Source organism: Thalia democratica, chromosome 8 (assembly GCF_965202585.1).
Source record: "Thalia democratica chromosome 8, ktThaDemo2.hap1.1, whole genome shotgun sequence".
Lineage (NCBI taxonomy): Eukaryota > Metazoa > Chordata > Thaliacea > Salpida > Salpidae > Thalia > Thalia democratica.
In genome coordinates, this window is record NC_139172.1 from 31,376,056 (window position 1) to 31,399,451 (window position 23,396).

Here is a 23,396-nt window from a genome sequence, read left to right on the forward strand (position 1 = left end):
TTTACTGAGATTAAAAATATCATGACGTAAACTTTCTATTTTATTAAATTTTTACTCATTCAGTTTTGGCACATTAGTACTGTGTGGTCATCAAAATAAACTTAATGAAAATCACATACTTTAATTTATATGCTAGAAACCAGAGCTGAAAATTAAAATTTAAACAAATATAAAACTTATAAAAAACTGTTGAATTTGGAGTTAATGACGAAAACAAAGTTATAAAAGTCGTTTGGTACAGAAAGTTTAGTTTATACAGAAATTAAAAAAACCAATACTTTTTTTATATAATATAAGACTTGGTAATTGCACAAAAAAAATCGTTTCTAATAAAAGCAAGACTACAAAAGTTTAAAGACTTAATACTGTTAAGTAAAATTTATAATTAAGCAAATTGTATTCATAATCTTATTAGGTTATCTTTTGTTCTTTATCTTTTGATCTTAATTTCAAAAAACCTTTTGTAAATTTGTCCAAAAACTCAAATCATATTTAAGAAAAAAAATTTAAGCATGTTTTTTTTAATGTTTTTTTAAACAGGCTATTTTTAAAAATAAATAATTAAAAAGAGCGTACCATTAACATAATTTAAGTAACCAATACCACCTTAGTTTTAGTTAAATTTCTATACACGGCTAATACTTGTTTCAAAATCAGACTTCAATTAAACAAACTGTAAAACATATAGTTGCTCAAATATTCTCTCATTCTAAAACATACAAAAAGGTAAACATTGTCTAACGTGCTGCACAAAACTTGCTAGCTAATCAAAACAAATAAAATTTACTCAACCTGGTAGTTATTTCAAGCAAAATATTAAAATGTTTATAAATATCTTGCAAAAACAATTATTTGCTTGTTCAAACCGATAAGTTATTTTTTCTTACACAAATACTAACTAACAATTAGAAATTTTTAATAACACCTACTTGATCAAAAAAACGTAGAAATTTTTCAAACTATTGGTTAAGTTGTCTAACATATTAAGAAAAAATACGATAAACTAAAACTTTTATCATCAAAAAGCATAAGTTTCTATACAAACGCATGAAAAGAGCAACTAATAACGTTGAAATCAAATCAGATATTGACTAATTGCAATAACATGTAATACCGCTTTATGACGTATGAATTAGATGGATATTTCAAATTGTTTCTCACAAGCTGTTTGTTTGCTATTTGGGTTGAAAACATTTAGCCTGCTTAAAATTTAATTTTAGATGTTTTGTTGTTGTTGTTAAATTTAAAAAAACTCCTAATTACGTATAAACTATTTCAACATGCTGAAGTATCAACGAAAAATATAGCACATTTGGTATACATTAAACAATATAAGTCATTTAGAAGTTTATTTAAATTATCAAAATTACGCGATTAACAAACAAAAAAAAAGTCGAGTATAAAGATGAGGAAAGAAAAAAATCATGTTTGAGTTTTGTTCTTAAAAAAAATAAAACGATGCTACCATCTGATGTCTAGTCTTTGTGTTTTAATTAAATTTATATGATAGTAAATAAAAAAATCCATAAAACTAAAAGTTTACGCAGTTAAAAGCCAAAAACTACGGTCAGAGTGAAAGTAAAATTATCATTAAAAAAATTTTAATAAAAAAAATAAAAAAATTTTAAATAAAAACAATTCAATCCAGAGTATCTTCAGAATTTTTTTTTTCGAAAACTAATATTTTTATCAAAAAGGTGAATTTTCAAGGTATTTGAATTCTTTTAATTAAACTTTAAAACCACATAAAAACCAAATGTTTAACATAGAAATAATGAGTTGTTTAAAAGACGAAAAGAAAATATACTTTTAATTTAAAGCTCTTTTTAATATGTATATACTCAAACTGCTCAATTTGAAAAACAAATTCAAGAAAAGCTTAAATCTAAATTATAACTATATCAAAAAACATACCGTTAAATTTTTGTACAACTCAAAAATTAATTAAAATATAACAACTTTTTCAACAGACTCGTTTATAATAAAAATCAGTAATGAGCTGATAGAAAACTCAACAATATTTTTTCAAGTAATCTACACAGCACAGATTTAGTGTACAGGTATTCGAAAAAAAACATTTAATTTAAAAAAGGCCTCAATTCGAGTCGATAGATTGGCCTTCATTTGGATTGTTAATTATATGAAGAAAAAAAAAGCGCCAATTCAAATATTAGAAAAGTGTAACTAAACTGTAGAGAATATATAACATAAAAATAAACTAAACGGGTTTCAAAAGTACTCAAATTGTGAGACAAAACTACTATACATTAAAAAAATAAAAATTGTAAATTACATCTAATTTATAATAACATAAACAGACTACAAATTAAAAAAAAAAAAGAAATCTTTAAGAGCAATCTTAATTTTTAAACAAACAAAAACCAACAAAATTTCCAGATATTACTGAAAAATTCACACCTCTAGTACAAATGATGTTGGTGATATTTCAAACCACTTAAAAAACTAATTCAGTTTAAACAGTTTTAGAGCAGTGTTCCGTGGACCGCAGTTATATCACCAAAATAAATTTTTACGTTATAAAAAAAAAGCAAAGTAGTTTTTTTTTTTCTTTGGTCGAGATTTTTTTTTAATTAAAGCCTTAGCTTTGTGATAAAAGATTTTTATTTATTCTCGTTTAATTACTTTTCATAAGTTTGAGAATTACAAACAAATATTTATAACAAAAACAGCCGCTAAATAGTTTAGTTGAACAAAATTACAAATTCAAATTTAAGTGGTCTAAATTTTAATAATGTTTTAATGAAACCATATTTAGCTGATACGAGAATAAAAAAAAATACTTAGTCTTTAAAAAAACATAATTAAAAATTATAGATTTTTTGAAATATAAAAAACTATTTAACCAATTTTCAAAAACAAAGGTTTTGTTTAGATTTCAATTTAAAATTTCTAAATTAAATTTTTGGTTTCAAAAAAAAAAGTCGTCTTACAAAAAAATCAAAACAACTTTGCATTTCCACAAAAGTCGTCAAAGCTTCTGCAGGAAGTCTCCAGGCGTTCTAACAGAAAAGTTTCCAAATGTATTTTTTCTCATTGGGGCAACTCATGGTGGACGAACTGCCTGAGCCTCTCAACGTACTGACTGTACAGCTCTATGTCGTTGTGGCCCGCCCCTGAAAGTTTACAATTATTACAAAAAAAAAATATTTTAAAATGCAACAACAACTAGTGTTACTTTATTGTTTTTAGTCTTAAAAATATTATTTGAACTTTGGCTTCAACTTTGCTCAGCATCGGTTTATTGCTTCTGAAAACAAATTAGGCAACGTTTAAATCAACAGTGAGCCTTATGACGTAATAAAGCTAACTAATTAACGTTCATCGGTTTGTAGAATAAACAAAACGCTTAAACTTCTTAATTAAGTAAAATACTTCGCATGAAAAATGATTTTACTGCTAACAACTTTAAAATTTACTTGTGGCCCAACATGAAAACCTGTCTGTTAATGTGAAGTATTTTGCTAACTGTTTAACTTCATTTAAAGCCTTAGCTAAAGATAAAAAGTAACTTTTGGCTTTAGTAACACTCATTACGCCGTAAAGCCTCATGAGAGTTTTGAATTACATAAACGGAATACATAAAAAATAGCTTGTATCCGTTGAGAATAAAAAAAAATGAGTATAAAATTATGAGCATAGGATTTACCTAAAGTAGAGCGAATATATAAACCAATTAAACCAAACGTTAATATTTAGTCATGATTTTCCTTTAAATTTTAAAGATTTCCAATATGATATATGATACATAATTTAAATCAGGATTTATTTATAACCTAAGGAATCAATTTAGTATTCTTAAGTTTAACCTGTCTTTCATCTTCGTTTGTGATCATTCAGTTTAATGACACAAGTTTTGTATAAGACACTTTTGTTTATTCTAACATATTGATACCATTAAGAGTTTCAAACTAAACTTGTAGTTATAATAAACATTATACCAGTAACACCAAAAAAATCTTTATGGTCTAAAAACAAAAAATCTAATCAAGTTGGAAATATGTGTATGATTTGTGATAACAGTTTTTTAAGTTTTTCATAACTATTCTTAGTCTTTACAAACTTTGTTATTTCTATTTTTATTCTACTATTCGAACATCTTTGTTCAATAAAAAGCTTTTCTTTTCAAATTTAACAATTTTATTTAATTAAATGTTTAGTTTACATTCGTACAAAAGTATTTTAAATTTAAATGTTATTCTTAATCACTATCATATGCCTTTTAAACCACTGTATTTTCACAAACTTGTATCAACAAAATGTTTTTATTTATTAAATGTTTGAGAATTGTTTTTTTTGTATTTCATCATTGAAATAAAATTCTAAATTTTCAATAACTACAATACCTATTTCTTACACCCACTTGGGAACAGTTCTCGTATATAATAATCCATTATTTTAATAAAACAGGCATTCAAACCTTCAACCCACAGTGGCTGTACGGCCTGGGGACAGTTCTCGTATATGGCCAGTCCGTGGCTGAAATCGATCACTTCGTCTTCAGTACCGTGGATGACCAACGTGGGAGAGTTGACCTTCGGAATCTTGTCAATACTGCAATGTGATTGGTTAGATTAGATTATTTACTTGCATTTCATTGGTTAAATGCTTGTTTTATTATAAAATTAATTTTTACTATAAATAACTTTTCTTGGGTTACACTACAATTCAAGTTCCGACAGTTCGAATTCCGACAACTCAAATTCTTAAAAAATATTCAAAAGACCATATCTAAATAAGTAAAAAATATTTGAAAAAAATTAAAAATAAATATGTCAATCTTAATATCTATTAGCATTTTTTTTTTGAATAGTTTTAAATGTTTTCTTTAATATTCTAAAATTACTAAAAAAACTCTTTAATTAAGTCCTACAAAAAATTGTATGTGTAATGTATTTGTTTTATTAAAAGTTCGTAACCATATGAAACACTAAATTTACTTTTTAATTTGTGTTATAAAAGTTGTTTATGCTTCAATTGATTCATTTTGTTAATTAATTGAGTGTATTTACAATTTTACTATAAAGCATACATATTGGTTAACGAAAACCTTAAAAGCAGTTAATAATTTTGTAAAACAATAAAAAAAATTTAGAGTAGTGAAATTTACATGAATTAAAAATTAAAAACTTCTGTGAAATATTTACAGAAAGTTGTAATTCCAAGAACAATATGAATAATTTACTCAAGTATACATACAATGTGTTTATCAATAAATAAAGTAAACATCCATTAAATAAGCACTATGTTGAATAGCAAAACAAATAAAAAAACTTAACAGCATTGAAAGATATTTTACTTTATGATGTAGTATAATCTTAATCCTGTTACTTAAATAACCTAAGTTAAAAACTTAATTTTATATTTTTAACATTTAACAATTATTAATATTATTCACAGTATACAAAATCAAAAATTCATTATCTTGAAGTATAAAAATTTTTACAATATAAGTAAAGAGCAAAAAGTGATTTATTTTAATACTTATTATTATTTATAATCCTCTTAATTTAAGTAACATGATTATTATATTAAAACCTTTCTGTAAGAACTAATATCAAGTTAATTCTATTTTAGAACAACTAAAGCACGTTTGAAACATATATTAATTAAAATAAGCAAAACTCTTGAACAATAACTACGATATTACAAAGTTCGAAAAGTAACTATTTGATATGTTTGTTATTTTTACCACAAACAACAATCGTTTCAACAAATATACATTACAACGCTTGTACCAGGTGTAAAACAATTTAAAACGTTCGCAAAGCTTTTGTGCATTTCCAATCCAATTTCGTCCGGGTGAAAATAAATAATTAAACGCGCGTAAGCGCCAATTGCACCTTTGCAAAAAAAAAACTTTTGCAAAACGTCATTATAATTTTTCCGACTTATTTTGTTATAAATTTATTCTTGCTATGCTTTCAGTGAATATATGTTTTAATTTCAAGGAATATCATAAAACACAATATTTTACAATTGATTAAGAAACTGTATACCATTAAAAAAAAAGCAACCATCTGTAAAGTATATAGAAAATATTTATTCAACTTAAATTCTAAACTGTACTTAGACATCTACCAACAACTTAGAATTTGCTAAACAAAAGATTAACAAGTTTCATCTAAATTTATAGATGTAGTACAATTAAAGTTTGAAAAAAAAATAAGTAAACAATATTTTAAAATTCTACGCAAGCTATTTACCTACATGTTGTGCCATATACTTAGTATTTTATTAAAAGTCAATAATTAAAAAAAACTCATTTACCAAAGAACACCTAATTTCATATCCGCTTTATCAAAAATATATTTGAAATAGTAAACAAAACTGAGCTAGTTATTAAAATGAAGTATATACTTTAGAAACATTATTCTTGTAGAGAGATACTAAATAACTTTTTGTGCATTAAATGATAGAGTTAAAGACAACATACTAGAGAAAATGTATATTAGTAAAATTTTTTAGATATTTTTTAAACAAAGTAAAAACTAACTAAATTGAAATAGTTGTATTTTAAACAACAGTATCAACTTCAACAAAAAAAAAACACTTCTATTCAATTAAATTGTTAGTTTTAAGTTTATTTCAACTTAAATTTAGTTTTTTTGGTTTTACACATTTATGATAGACTTGAGGATAAATTATTTTTAATATCTAATTATATAATTTCTAGCAATAAAGTTATTTATATTGTAAAAATTTCATTAAAAAAAGTTCTTTTTAATAGTTGATATATTTCATAGAATAAAAAAAAACATTTTTGAGCTGAATTTCAGGAACATTTAATTTTTCAACACTAAATTTAAACGTTATAATAAAAAAGTTGTTTTTTAAAATAAAATTACTGCATTAGCAACAAAAAGAAAATATTTTGCAAACTTTGAAAAATCCTGCTTACTAATGTAAAATTTTAAATTACTAATTTTAAATGTAAAATAAATCTTTTGTCACAACCTGTAACACATTATTTTAATAATTTCAACCAAAATATCAAAAAATATTTCCAATAATACTACTTTAATTCTTACACAGCAGTGGCCACCCACACATAGAATTAAAGGATTTATTTATAAAGCATAAAAGTTTGAAATTGTTCTAAGATTTTGGCAAGCCCACATCAAGTAAAATCCTATCATTTTGAAACCAGCGGCTGGCAATAAATTCACATGTTAATGAATGGACCACTATTTAACTTAATTGTGTACCAAACACAAAAAATTAAAGGTTAAATTGCTTTAAAAAAACTTGACATAAACCAAGTATGATCGATTTTTTAAACCCGCTTGACAATATACCGTTTTACTTAAAACTTTTCCTCCAAAAAGCACAAAAGTTTACCAAGGTTCAAAGAGGTGAACTGAAGCGTTTTGAATTACAACGTTCGTAGAACGCTGCAATGGGAGTGCACAGGACTTGTGTAAACTTCGATAACAGATAAATGTGGCTTTCGGCGAATGGGTGTAATTTTGACCGCAAAAATGAATTACAATCGGTGTTAAGTAGGATTGACGTGATTATATAAAATTTATTGTGTTGTACCATGTAACGTTTACTGTTTCGAGTATCATTGTCGTTTAATCGAAACATATGCATTGTTATATACAGCTACAAGGTATAAATATTATTGTTAATATAATTAAAACATAACTTGCAATCACTAAACACGCTGAATTATTTTACAACAACTTTTAATTTATTATAAAATTAATTTAAAAAACTAAATTAGGAAGCTTGAAGACTATTTTTGAAGCAAACTTATAAGCTTTACTTAATTTTATTGTAAAACTTTTAGTTACGATCACGTTAAATTCCAAGTTAAGTCGAAACTGGAAAAGTTAATTAATTAGTAACGCTCTAACAAAACTCAGCTTTTTGTAAAGAAAATTAACGATTAGCCTTGGCAAGTTTTTGAAAAGTTGGCCACTTAAAACTCGCAGTTTAAGCACCATTGTTGCAACATTTGCTGGTGAATAAAGTTTTGCTCGTTCAATCATATAAGTCTGCTCAATTCAAAATACACATAGCAATAATGTTTTTCTCTTGCAAATACAAAAGTAAAATTTATTAAATGTGACAACCAAATTCTATATTTGTATTTTGTCAGTTTTAATTAAAACCGTTTATAATTTATTAAATTAGTTGTAATTTAAAACAGTATGTATACGTGTTTGCTACAAAATAGATTTTTTAAAGAAATTGAACCGTTTCTTTGTTGTTAACACTTCAAAACTTAGATCTCACATTAATAAAAACTACACTTTTAAAACAATCGCTATTCTCAAAAACAAGCAGAGTGAAAACTGAAAATCAATACTTACATCTGAAACATGATAAATAACGGTGTTAAATCACGGTAAGTTTTTTACAGAGTCTCATGATTATTGATTAATTTTTAAGCTGACGCAAGAAGAGCTCGCTTGAAATTTATTCTGGTTCAATTCAAGCGTTCACGCTTAAATTTGAATCTGGGTCAAAACTGAGTGCTGCTGACCTATGAATATCAACGTTTTATATCGAAATAAAAACTTAAAATTAACTTGGCTTGTGTATAACTGAATTGTATACAGCCAAGCTGTACTTTTTTTTCAAGAAACATTTTTGGAATAAAAAACAAAATATAACTTTAACTCAAAGTGTTAAAACGTTGAGTCAACAAGGTACAAGCGCTTTTCAATCTTCAAAACTATTGATTAATTTTCAAGCTGGTCAAAGGTCAAATGGAAAAAATAAGATTTTTAATCCCGGTTAAAGTGAGTTTGTTGGCATGAAAATCAAAAGCTTGAAACCGGTTGTTAAATTAAATATCGAAACCTGAAGATACTATTAATTAATGCTAGCTGTTACATAAAAAATCCCCCAACCTGGGAAAAACGTCGCAGCACCAGCTCCTCTTCGTGTCGGGGAACGCGACCCGCAGCCCACTTAGCAACGGGGAGTGGAGGATCACCCCCCCGCACTGGTACTTGCACGCCAGGTCCACGGTGGGCACCGTCCCTATCGACTGGCCGTACAAGATGATGTTCTCCGGGGAAACACCGTACCTGAAAGTTGTTTGATTAGTGTTTCAGACCGGGGCTGCTTAAAGTAAAAATCTTAAATAAGTTTTTGATTTGCTAGTTTGTTTTTTGTTTGGTTTAATTTTTCTTCAAGTAAACTATAAACTTAGACTTATAAGTTATTTTATGTAATGCGTTTTTGTGTATATAAAGTTTAATAATATGGAATTTGAATTTAGTTTTAATTATTCTAATTTTAAGATACTTTAACAACCTTATCCACACCAATCAAAACTTTCAAGTATTTTGAATAATATTTCAAATTTTGTGTTTTCTTATATTGAACTTTTATTAGTTTCAGGATCTTTTTTTGCCTCATTTGAAATTTTTACCTTTTTTAGTATTTTTATAATTTTTAAACATTTTCAGGCTAATTTTGAAGTAAAGTAATCTCAAAATGAGCTTGAATATTTTTGATCTAAAAATTGAGGCAAAAACAAACTTTTGAATTAAACTAAAATTTTTATAAGTATCTAATTTTAATATAAATCTATTTTCAAATTAATTTAAGTATTATATACATATAATTTTTGACATGTAATTAAGTGTACTTAGTTTTTTAACAAAAAGTTTTGAACAGTGTTCATGAAGCAGTGACTCAACTATATACTAGGGATTACATATATTCTTAATATTTGTACAGAAATAGTTATATTGTGGAAGTGAAACAGTAAGTTTTTCAATTCAGCAAATTAAACTATACTTTTTTCTTTCGACTACAATGTAAGTGCTGTGTGTTTAAAAAAAAAAGCTTTTTTTTTATTTTTACAAAAACACGACCCAAACAAATAACCCAGTCTATGGTTATTAAAATCAATACAAGGCTAATTAAACGTAACAAGATACTTGAAAAAACAAAACAAATGTGTTTCAATAGGTTGTTGTTAAAAACCATATCAAAGCTAAATTATTGTATCTAGCAGTTAATAGTAAACAAAACAAACATAATCGTACTGAAATTTTCAAAAAAAAAATTCAACAAAATACTTGAAAACACAAGACAAAGTTGAGGAAATAAACTAAAAAAAAAAATAATAAAAAACAAATTGTTTCATTTCACATCTGGAATTACCACAAGTAAATATTAGTTTTTTTTTTAAGAAAATACGTCAGTAACAGTACATTTGTTTATATACTGAACTTAATCAAAAAGTTCCATGAAGAGGAGTACTCATTTGAAACTGTTGAATTAATTCTTTTTTAAATCCGAATTTCAATAAGACTAATCAGGATTTAATCAATCCAATTAAGCACAAGGTTTTGTTATAAACAGCATCTCCTTACATTAGTTAAATATTTATGCGTTTTTTGTGTAGAAGTAGCAGCCGAAATTATATTTTGCAGTCTGCGGTTGAAACCAACAAACTATTCAGCAGTCAGCAATAAGGTAAAAAAAAGAATTTTTTCGTACAAACTTCATGTTCTGTTTCAACAAGAATGATTCAACCTACACTTTACAAAAAACTTATATTTTGTCATTACACTTTAAAGCAAAAAAAGATTTGATCAAAAAAAATCAATTTAACCAGTTTTCAAAAAGTTGAAACAATACTAATTATAAATCAGCTTTGGCTTCATTGGAGTACAAGCTTTGCAAATATGTAATTTTTGAAGCCTTTATTTAAATGTTACTACTCAGCAGCATTTTATAAAATGGGGTTTTATAGAATCGATGCACAGCTTTTTACATTGTAGAAAACTTTTGATGACTCCAAAAAAACATAATGTAATGTAGTTGCAACAGATTGACTAAAACCCAAAAAACGCAGACCAATAATACAAAATAAAACAAATATTTATTCGAAACTCACGTATTGAGCTCGCGTAACCAAACACTCAAGTTTGTTAATTAAATTCTCCATCTTGGACAGTTTTAATGAGTGCTTTAGGTAAAATATTAATATATTGGGGTGAACGTGCGTCATACAAGGCGACATTGCGGGTTGAAAACGTTATAAAGTTCGTGATACTCAGTGCTCATCATAACATGCATGTGTGTGTATACGTGCGTGTGCTAAATATATATGTTCTATATCTAGATGTATATATATATATATATTATATACACTCGGCACGCGGTAAACTTTCTTAAATCATTCGCCGCATTTGGTTGCTATCTTTCACACAGAGATTTCGTAATTTCAAAACATCAAAGCATGATAAATTCCAGTTGGTTACAAAAAACTTAAACAGTTGTAAAAACCAAGTATATTTTTATCTAAACTTTTTCCGTTTAAACAAAAATTTCAATTGACCGCTTCGAATAATTTTGGTCTTCTAATTTTTTTCAATTTAAAAAGCAAATTAACTATGAGTTTAGCAATTTTATCCATGAAATGCGTATATGAGTAGCTACTAAAAATATATACTTTAAAGTTTGTGACGCGCTAAAACCAACAAAATATTCAAATAAAAACTTTTGTGTTTGATTTCATTAAGTGTTCAAAGCTAAATTGAAATTCTTATCATTATAAAAAAAACTACTTTGTAAATTAATTTTCATAAATCTAATTAGATCAATCCAACTAAGATTGTTGTAAAAAACGAAACAATTTTGTTTCTTTATTTTATGAATTTTGTAAATCTAAATCAGAATTTTAAACTTTTAAATGTGTAAAAGTGAGACTTAATTTTCAACTTGACAAACAGAGGTAATTTAAGTAAATGAAGTAATTAAAGTTTACTTCTACTTTTTAACATATATTTAAATTAAATTAAAGATTTTTTGTAACTTCTAAAATTTACTTTGTGTGCTTTTGTTTGATATTTTGATTTTTTTCATATTAAACAAACAAAACGCATTTCATGCAGTTTATATCGATATTATTATCTAACGATTTCATCCACATCTTGTCAAGAACGTCAATAAAATCATTCGTTTCAATCTAAAGCTGTAAATCTATAAGTAATTTTAATTCAACCAGCAGCTTGAATCAATAACAACTGCTTGAGTAACTTGAACAAATGTAGTAAACAAACTATTTTGTTGTTGAATACTACTGTTTCCTACACTTAATTGCCCATTAAAAAGTTATCATTTTAAACTTAACTACAATTGCTTTGAACTATGTCAACAGCTTGAACTTATTTGAAAAATAATTTTTTGAAATAAAAACTAATAGTTAATTGATAATAAGTCATTTGGTTCTTTAAAACTAAAATGTTTGTTTAACTTAATCAATAAAATTTCATTAAATTATATTTACGTTACTTTTAAAAACAGACAAAGCAATTAAAATACTAAATCAACGTTTTTCAATAAAAATAGTTGAGTTTATTCTCCAAAATATCTCCAGAAACTAGTTCTAAAGTTATCTGAATGAACTTCGTATTTTGAACACAAATAAAATGATAGGATGACACATTTTTTGCTGCTCACAGTTTGAAATTAAGAGTTACACAAATAAAAAGTTTTACCTTTTAAAACATTAAACTTTAATAGTAGTAATCAAAAATTAATGTACAAACAAAATATATTTTTTATACACTTTCAATCCCAAAAGACCATAAAAACTTGTAAAAGCAAAAATCAATAAGAAATTCCTAGACCTATAGTAGTTATTATCAATAAAAAACCCTAGATAAATAGTTGTTATTTACAATAAACCTTAGAACTATAGTAGTTATTATCAATAAAAATCCCTAGATAAATAGTTGCTATTTACAATAAACCTTAGACCTATAGCAGTTATTATCAATAAAAAAACCTAGATAAATAGTTGTTATTTACAATAAGCCATAGACCTATAGTTCTTATTATCAATAAAAAACCCTAGACAAATAGTTATTATTAACAAAAAACCTAAAATAAATAGTAGTTATAACCAATAAAAACCCTAATTTTTAGTTTTTATTACAAATTATTCCGTAAATAAAGAAAAAATTTTATTACTAAAACTACCTGGATAAATAGTCGCTAGTACCAATAAAAAACTCGTGATAAATTCTGGTTTTTACCCACAACATCCTAACAAAATACCAATTATTGTTAATAAACTGCCTGGAACAATACTAGCCACGACCAATAATAAAAAAAACGATTCAATCCATAAGTATCAAGCAGGTACATAAAGATTTTAGATACATGGTAAGCAGTTGAAAATTATGTACAAATATAAGATGAATTTAGCATAAAAATCGTCGTTTTTGTATACCTCTTCTTCTAGACTAATTGTTATAGTTCACAATATTTTATTATACTACTACGTTTTGTGCCATCCAAACTTATTAAATATACACGACTCTTTTCAAATAAATTTAAAATAAATCAAAACTCAACTTATTAAAAAACAGTTGTGTATATTTAATAAGTCTGTACAGCACATAAAATTGTAATATGATAAACTAATATTGTAAAAAATTATATAAAAACTTTGACTAATATATTAAAAAACACCTTTTTGAATTAACTGTGGGTACATAAGCTATTTTCTAGTGAACTATTGTTGAAAAATTTTTGTGACCTGTTGCGCACATATCTTCAATACTTTACGATCGCTGATTTATTGATTAAACTACCTAACACTGTTTGCTTTATCAAATGTTAAAATATTTTACAAAACAAAAAAACAATCAACCGACCTCTGCCTGAGGTGTTGGAACGCGGCGTCGATGTCCGAATAAATGTTCTTTTCCGTGGGTTTTCCGCTGGAGGCGCCGTAACCGCTGTAGTCGTACGAGAAGATGTTCACTCCCAACCTGAAAAAGTATTGCGTTTGTATTGGAAAACTTGAACAAGTGTTGTGTTTTTGTTGAACAGTAAATGGTGCTGATTGTAATAACGGCATAAGACAGAACTTTATCGTTTATTTTGAAAAATAACAAAAAAGGCGAAAAAATATTAAAAAGTATAAACCTCATTTTTCTTCTGAAACCATAAATAAAACATTTAAAAGAGTGGACTATACATAAAATAGCTGCAGAATTAGAAGGAACTTTAAGTATTTATGGATGTCAGCTAAGTTATAAATAATATTCAAAAAAACATGTAAATAATCATAAGTTTTGTTAGTAAAACCTAAATTCTAATAGAATTATTGGAAAAAGAAAAAATTAAAAACTGTGCATCTAAATGAACTTGTAATTTTATTGTAAAGATAAAAATACACTTCCAAGTTAACAATTTATTTCAGTTTAGAGAACTAAAAACTAAAATTTTTGGTCTTATCACTTCAATCATCAGACCACAAGCTCTCAGTAGACTGAGACGGGGGTTTCGTTTTTGTTGAAACTCATCAATCAGTTGTGACCATAGAATGCTGTAGTCCCCAATATTTAATAACTTTTCAATGAATGATGAGTTTCAATAACAACGAAACTCAGGTCTCAGTCTAATGAGTGCTTGTGGTCTGATGATTACGATCAAGACAAATTGTTTACAAGTTTAAGCTGAAAAAAGTCAAGATTTTGACTCTGTTGACTTTTTCCGATGTTTTTTTAGTAAAAAATAAAACATTAAAAAAATTAAATTATTCTTTCAAGACTGTATTTTACAAAGTAAGTAGTTGAGATCTCTTTATTTGTTTTCTAAAAATAAAAAAATATAACATTAAAAAAACTATTAAACTATATTAAGTTAAACTATTTTCTTGTTCAATGTTCAATGTTAAATTAATACAGGAAATAATTATTAAACTATTATAAAAACACTAAAACAATTTTAAACTGATGTTTTTAGCCGGTGTTTTTTTAGATGTTAAAATAAAACAATAATAAAATTATCAAACTATTTTTAAAAACATCAAAACTATTTCAAACCTTGCGGCGAGGCCGACGTAGAACGAGGACATCTGACCGAGGTCGACGGCGTTGCCGTGGCTGAAGAGGAGCGTGTACTTGCTCCTCTGAGTTTGCGACGAGCATTTGGCGTGCATGCAGGCCACCTTGTTGCCTCGCGACGTTCGCACCAGGAACACCTGAAAAGTTGAAATTACAGTTTACGCAGTCAAACTTGCTCTATGTGATATGGTAGCTGTGGAACACTTTTTCAGTTTTGTCACTTGGAAATCTACATTACAAAATGTTTATATCTTATTTAAGTAACCGTGTCCTCCTTAACAAGTAAAGCATGTTGTGTTACTTATAAAGTTCAATTGTGTTATACTTTAACTTTTCTCTACGGCAATGCTTGTGGCAAGGCCTTTTTTAGTAAAAGTGCTTGAGTAAAGAAAAGTAAAAAAAATATCTGCTTTAGGTCACCTTGTTCCCAGGAGATGATAGAACCACCTGAGTTAAGGAAGTTGTGCTAAAACTATAATTTTTTTTAATATTTTATTAAATCATAAAGATTTTAAGGGGCTTTTCTGAAAACCGCAGTGTGATAGGGTAAGAGGAAGCATAAACGGGTGTTTTGGTAAAGTTGTGTAAATTAACAGTAAGCTACAATACTTGTTATATCTTTTTGAAAGAGCTTCACTATTAGGAGCAAACAAATTAACAACAAAGTACAGCTAAAATACACTAAAATTTATTAAAGTTTGTTGTTTTTGTTCTAAGGACACTTTTTAAAGTTGTAAAAATTTTGTCAGAAACATTGTAGAAACTTTTACAAAAAAAAAACTATTAAAATTAAAAAAAAACCATAAACTAGAGTGTTTTTAAACTGAGTTTTAAAACACTGAGGGGAAATTAAACAACTTTGATGTTGAGATACTTAACCTTTTTGAAGCACCTTCAATCAATAAGACTAAACAAAAAGTTTTTTGATGTGAACGGGTTGACGCTTTGAGACAATTTTCAAAATACAGTTCAACTATGTATCAATAGTTTTTTTATCAAGTTAGAATACGTTTGGGTTTTTTTTCATTGCACTACTTTAAAATACTTCACTCCAAAAAAGTTTAAAATGACAATTGATGTTGTTTAATAATTAGTTTTAAGTGATGTTAAACAACAAGACACTATCTAATCAAAGGCTGTCAAAATATTTTATAATTTAAAAATGTTAGCATGTAAATGAATTAGATTATAAAAATTTAACCTAAGGGCAGTTTTTGACATTTATTGCAATTTGCAATTTAGAATATAAAATTAAACTAAACTTCAATGAAAAAAACTTTAGTAAAGAGTAGTTTTATTTTATACTTGATATTTTTTAGTGCAATTCATGAAAAAATTTGTTTTAGGGTTCATTTTTAGATAATATCATAACAAACTAAACCTAAATATTTTAGACTTAGAGCCTTAAATTAAAACGAATAGCAGTTTACACTTATGTAAAACCTTTTAATTTTTTTTTTTTAATAATAATAGATTAACAACAACGTTTACTATTAGAACTAAATAAAAGCTTTTTTTACATCTGAATTTAAATTTTGACATTTGAAATCCAACATTTTCTACAGGCTTTATCTAAAAAAGATATATGAAATTTCAACGTTTAAAACTAAACAGAAGTTTCCATTAGTAAAAATTGGATGATAAAAAATATTAACAGAGATAACTAATAAGAGATAATTAAGTTGTCAGAATTTGAATTGTTTTGAAATAATGTGCACCCGACTTTTTTGTACATAAATAGTCTGTAAAAATTCACTGTGCAATGTATTAAGCTATATGGACACTTTTATATTAATTTCGAAAACTTGATATTAATTTTCAAAACAAAGTCATTAAGATACTTAATTTGTTACAACTGAAGACACTCAATACAATAACCTGGAAGCTCAATTTAATAATAAATTTAATAATAAATAATCAAAGACATATTTTTGTGGTTTACACCATGACAGGATATTTTATTAATTGTTAATTTAAAGACAAAACTAGTAGCTCGTCTGAACAATAAACGTCTTACAAAGGTTTATACCACCACAAATACTGCATAGAAAAAAAAGAATAAAATAAAAACCTCTTATATTTTTTAAGATTGTTTTTAATGAAAGGTTTTTCAGCTAGAGTTGCTAAATTATATCTAAAACATTGTTGTAATTACTAGCTAATTTAGTGCAATTTTTTGCGTGTTTCTTAAAAGGATAGTTTCTGTGATCACGATAAAAAACTTTTAATTCTATTTCTTATGCTAGCAGCATTTAAAAAAGTAAATTGTATGTTGTATGCAAAATATATAAAATAAAAATCATAATAACACAATTTAAAAATTTAAAGTTTAACAACGATAATGTACATGTAAATGATAATAGGGTAATGGCAAAATAAGTAGCAACTATTGCTTATTCACAAACTTATCAAGACATGTTAAGAAATATTAAACAGTACTAGCGGGCTATTAACATTGAATTTGTAGTTAAACAGCTTGACGAAACAGAAATCAAGTGAGACTAAATAAAACATTTAACAATTTAAAATGTTTTTTTTTTCAGATTGCTTATCTGGGAACTGTACATAATACCAACATCTACATCATAAAAACAAAACTTTTTACGTTAAACACAAATTAAATTTGCTGTACTTACTAAATTTATAAAATACAATAGTAAAAAGTTAACAAATTTTAAACAAAACAATTACAATTTTCAGATGTGTAAAAATTTAGCAATTTTTATTTTTTTATAAAAGTTATAATAATATTTTACTTGTGTATAAATAAAAAAACTAAATCCAGCTTGTAAAAACTTATCATTTATCAAAAACAAACAGTTTTTAACAAATAACATTTAAATAGTTGATAAAATCCGTAGATAGTTAAACAAGCAAAAACAAACAGGTAATTCTTCATGACTTTGGCAGTTATGCAAAGCGTTGCATAAGTTACAAAAAAAAACAATCGATTGTAATAAGCCGAAGTTTACCGACACACTCACAATGCTTGGAATGCCAGAAATTAATTAACTTGCGGCTCGTAACATCCCAGCACTGTGCTACCAAGTTCACGTACAATTAGCACTTTCTTGTAGTTTTACATGTTAACTGTGATGCATGTTTCAAAAGATAAGAAATCTTAGTGTAATAAGTTAAAGTACAATTAGTAGCTTGTAACTTTACTGGTGTGTTGTGTTAGTTGAACGACATCAGTTTAAACCTATGTTAAACTGTGATGCATATTTTAAAAGATATAAAATAAGTTAAAGTAATTAATTTTCTCCTGATATTTCACTACAACCAATACAGCATATGCTTATTGTATATTTCAAATTAAATTTGAACTTTTAAATACAAAAACAAATAATCTAATTAATATTATTATTGATGATATTACATCTAATGTTGACCAGCTGCAAGCAATCAAACTTTAAAACATGCCTATATTTTATAATATTGTTTATACAACAGTGTTATCACTTGTATGGTTCACACAATTCAATCAATACTTAACAGTAGTTCAAGATGATATTCAACTTAGATTTTTTAATTTTATTGTCAAAACAATGTTTCAATGGTTTGAATTAGTTCAAACGAGTGAAACATTGTTTTGACAATTAAATTTAAAAAATTAAATTGACTGTTTTCCTTATTATTAAGTCGAGGACTTTTATAGAGATTTCTAAAGTAAAAACACTCGAGATTAAATTCAGTAAAAAACAACTTGCAAAATTTATATGTTTTATCAAGCTACTAATGATATTAAAGCTACTTTAAATTCTATCAAACACCAAATTACATATAGGTATTACTTTATTTATATGCTATTTAAAAACATTTAATAATATTAAAAGTTTTGATGTTTTAAAAAACAATAAACAGAGATCTCTACTTCAAGAGGAGAATCAATACAATTTATTCTTTCAAATTTTCTTCCCATAAACAAAGTTTTGCTCAATGAGCTCATCAGTACTTACATTAAAATTATATTAAAATAGAGTTTATTAATATTTGAACTTTGTTTTAAATCAACAAACCATGATATATATTTTTTAAATAATGAAGCTTATTTGGTTAAGTTAGAAACTAAAATGTAGAAATAGCTTATTTTTAGTTAACTACTAAAATTTTTAAGTGTGAAAATGAGAAAAGATGTTTGTAATAACAAAATTGTTCATAGTGATGTATAAAAGGCCAAATTAAATTTTAAATAATCTTCCAGTACCAGATTAACTAAATAAAACTAATGTTTAGAAAAACTAAAAGACACAGTAAAACCATATTAATTGTTTAAGATGAACAATAAAACAGAAAGCTTTACAACTTATTATATACTGGATAAAAACTTTAAATTTAAAGCCACAACTCTTAAACTAAAAAAAAATAACGTTCCAGTTTTGGAAATTATGTAGACTTAAATTTAACTTCAAATTAATTTTATATGAAAAAAATGTTATTTTTTAGCTAAGCAAATACTTGGTAAGAACACAAACAGAAATCAACTTGATAAGCTATTATTACTTAAAACATTTTTTCAAGGTATATTAAACTTGAACTTGATTTTGATGATTAAATTTATCATAATCATCAGAAATGTGTTTGATTAAAAATTGCACGAACAAATAAGGAAAACGATTAAAGCAATTACTAACAATTCGTAAACTTTGACCAATATGAAACGTTTTCATACAAAAATACAAAGATTAATAGTTCAGTTGCGCGAGGTTGTTTTTGTACAAACAAATCATAATAATTTACATGACATTTTTATAAATACATGTCATGATTTATCCAGGTAAGAACAACAATGCTATCATACCACAAGCATTGTGTGCTATTTTAACTTTACAAATCACGCAGCTGTACATAATCAGCTTTTAGAATTATTTTGGTTTATCAAATGTCTTTAAGGAACCGTCAACTTTGTTGAAAATTTATTTAAAGTATTACACGTAATAAAAAAATACTTTTTTAGTACTTAGTGTTTACAAGTTTAGAACTAATTAATTTCGTCTATAAACCACATGTTGGAAAATAATATTATAAAACAAACACTTAGAAGGTGAGACTAAACCAAGTTTAAATTATTACTTCTACTTTGGTAAAATTCAAGGTTAAGGTACTTGAAACTTCTATACAGACTTGATAACTAGAAGTATAAAACTAGCATGAATACATACAGAACTTAGAGCTGCACAAAACTACAATAAGCATAAACGTGCATGCTCTGGACTTCAAGTCACTTTTAATTAAACGTAGAAGCTAAATAAACCGATCAAGTTTTGAACCAGTCAAGCTTGTTTACAAAACAGCATTTGACTGTTGCGAAACTTTATGACATGGCAAGTAGAGTTTTTATTCTTATAAATCAATTTGTACCACACTACATACAACTAGCAACTGTAACATGAAAACTTTTAATTGTTTAATAAATACTTTGAAAAATATTTTATCTATTAACAGAAATGTTCAAAGCAAAAACTTAACAACAAAAATAGTCATAAAAATTATTTTTTTAAAGAAATAATTCTCTACAAACTTTTAAAATATTAAAACGACTGTTTTTTATTGATTTTATGATTTTTTTTACTTGAAATGAATAAGCTGGTTCCATAGTTTCTATTATTAACACGATTCCAAAAACTTATATTCATTGTTTTGTTTATTTTTAGCTTGAATTAATTTTATCATAAAACTTTTAAGCTGAGAGAAAAGCATTTTTCAACAAAAAAAGGATATAAAAATAATATAAGTTACAGTGATAAAACTGATAATTAAAACAAATTATATTTTTGTAATAGTTAGTTGCATATATAAAAAAAAATTACAACACATTTCTTCACTTAAAGCAATACAGTTAACAGAAAAGACATTTGCAAGCAAGGCTAATGATTTAACCTTTTCAAACAAGCGTAATTAAAATTGTGGACAACAAAAAATCGAATCAAAAAGTCTGTATACATTAAGTTACTAAAAGCCTTAAAAAAAACAGTAGCTCATAAAATATCAATTATCATAAAAAACGTTATTATTCTTAACATTGTTTAAAACATTCAATAGATATAAAACATAAATAAATTACAAAATCTTTTAAACATTTACATCTATAACAAAAACAAATTATTTTAAATTTAATATTTATCAAAATTGATTACTTAAAAATTCATATTATATTGTAAAATTTGAAAATAATGAACATAATTTTACAACATAATTTTTATTAAAATGAAAAACTTTAAAAAGTAAGTAGTTTTGTTAATAATACACTAAATTTTAAATCCTTAACTTTAAATAAATGACCCTAAAGTCAAAATAGTTTTCGAGAAATAGCAGGTCAAAGTCAGGGACTACAATAGCTTGCTTATGGGAGGCACAAACTAAAACTGCAAATAACTAGAAATCACTAAAAATATATCTCCTCTTACTTTTTTTGAAATAACTACCTAAAACTTTTAAACAATGTTCCTTGCAATATTTAGAAAATGTTGTCAAAAAAAAAGTATAACAAAAAACCAAAAAAAAAAACTGCTTTTTTTGTTCATTTTTTTTATAAAATTTTTAATTATTAATATAAAATAAACTCTGTCTGACAGAATTTTCTAAATAAAGCAAGGAACATTTCCTGAAAGTTTGAGGTATTTATCTAGAAAAACCTAGGAGAAGATAAGTTTTTTTTGCGGTTTTAGTTTGTGCCTTCCCTAAGAAACCTAATGTAGTCCCTGACTTTGACCGGCTATATCTCAAAAATTATTTTGAATTTTTTAAATTTGTAAAAAGTACCTTGTAGCTTACTTAAAACTGTATAAAATAAGATTGTATTGTGATAAAAAATAATTTACCTCCCTATGCCATTAAATATTTTAGATAGAGAAGCATCATTAGCTAAATAATAAATAGTTTGTGAAAATGATCTAAAGAATTAGTTTTGATAGATCATATTTATTTACAAACTGGAATAAAAAAACTTTAACCTAACATTGTTATTTCTACTTACCTCAATACTTGTGTGCTGTTCCTTTTATCTAAACAAAAAAATCTCATGTGACTTGTACTAACAGTCAATTAAGCAAACCAATAAAAACAATAGAATTATATATACAGGGTTGCAATAAGTCATTTGAAAGTTTTTCCACGTTTTTAAAGAACAGGTTTTTATGTTAATTTTTACTATAAAACCTAATTTAAGAGAAAAAAATGTCTTAAATAATATGCCAATTTTTTAAAGCTACTGTAATGCTACTTTAAATGTGTTTTTTATCAATTAAAATACTACATAATACAAAAAATTATTTTACATGATACATTTTTCTTATCTAATAGAAACTTTTTTATTTTAAATGTAAAAACTGTTTAAAATTCAAGGTCTTTTCTTTTTTGCCTGAATTCTCAAACTCCAGGTAATTCCAGGCTTCTAAGCAACCCTGTATAAATACCATGTCTTTTTTTTTCTAATCTGAATTTTTCAGTAAATTATACACATTTTCAAGATCTAGACAACTTATGATTAAAAAAAAGTTAAGTACACTAAGATAAGACTTATACATCACAAACAGAAGAAAAGCTAATAAATTATTTTTATAAAAAACTGTTTATTTAAAAAAAAATGTAAACATTACAGTTTTAGTGTTGATTGATAAACAGAACAAACCACAATTTTTAGAATAAAAAAACTCATTCATTGACTTTCAAAATTAAAAATTCCAAATATCCTATAAGATTTCCAAAATCAAACTATTACAGTTAACAACCTAGTTAACAACAAAAGCTTAATTTTATAATGTTATTTCTACCTTTGCAAAATGTTTGCTTTCTCTGAACAATAAGAAAGGCAACCTTTATATAAAAGGTACAACATTAAAAGACCCTCAGCCAATGGATTTAATTTGTTTGACTTAATTATTCATTAATTTTCAAAATTAAAACTTAGATACAAATATCTCACCTCAAGCAAATGAAAAACAACATGAACACAACTCAATGAACTAGACATAAATGTTTTTAATACATTAAATAATATTTAATTTGTGTTGTATTAGACATTTAGACGAAACCATACAAGTTTTTCCAACAAAAGTTTTTAAACTGTTCTACTCTCAAATCAAAACCAAAAAAAAAACTATTTTCACTCACCTCAAGTGAATTTTTCTCCCGGTCACTGTACTGCCACTCCGCCCTGTCCTGCAGCACCAGCCTGTGTTTGCCCCCCTCCGCCTGCCCCACCTCGTACGTGCTGGGCGGGGGAATGAACGCCAGCTTGGACGCTATGTTGGAGGGGCACGGCGGGCAGCAGAACAGCCGGCACAGCTCCTGACACGATAGTGACGTCATAACACAAATTTATAAAAGTCTGTTGGTGAAAACAATTTAGAACTTGGTAGCATTGTTTCAATTAAATTTAAATACATTGATACTAGGAATATTTATAATAGTAATGTCACAATTAGTTTATAATAAAGTTTGTGGGGCATTTATACTTGTTAAACTTTTTAATAAGTGGTGATTTGGTAAAATAAACTATTTTTCACTGAATACTTGCAACAGTGGTTTTATGTCACTAAG

At 26.0% G+C, this 23,396-nt stretch overlaps 1 protein-coding gene across 1 annotated transcript; it reads right to left on the reverse strand.

The window, feature by feature from the left end:
• Positions 1–1,585: 1,585 nt before the first annotated feature.
• LOC145842737 (alpha/beta hydrolase domain-containing protein 17C-like) lies at positions 1,586–23,179 on the reverse strand. Its single transcript, XM_082950216.1, has 6 exons — positions 22,968–23,179; positions 14,835–14,992; positions 13,659–13,775; positions 8,883–9,062; positions 4,439–4,572; positions 1,586–3,134 (listed from the first exon to the last, which is right to left on the reverse strand). Exons 1-6 carry the CDS (start codon positions 23,163–23,165, stop codon positions 3,052–3,054), a joined length of 870 nt encoding a protein of 289 aa, XP_082806342.1. The 5' UTR covers positions 23,166–23,179; the 3' UTR covers positions 1,586–3,051.
• Between the last annotated feature and the right edge of the window lie 217 nt (positions 23,180–23,396).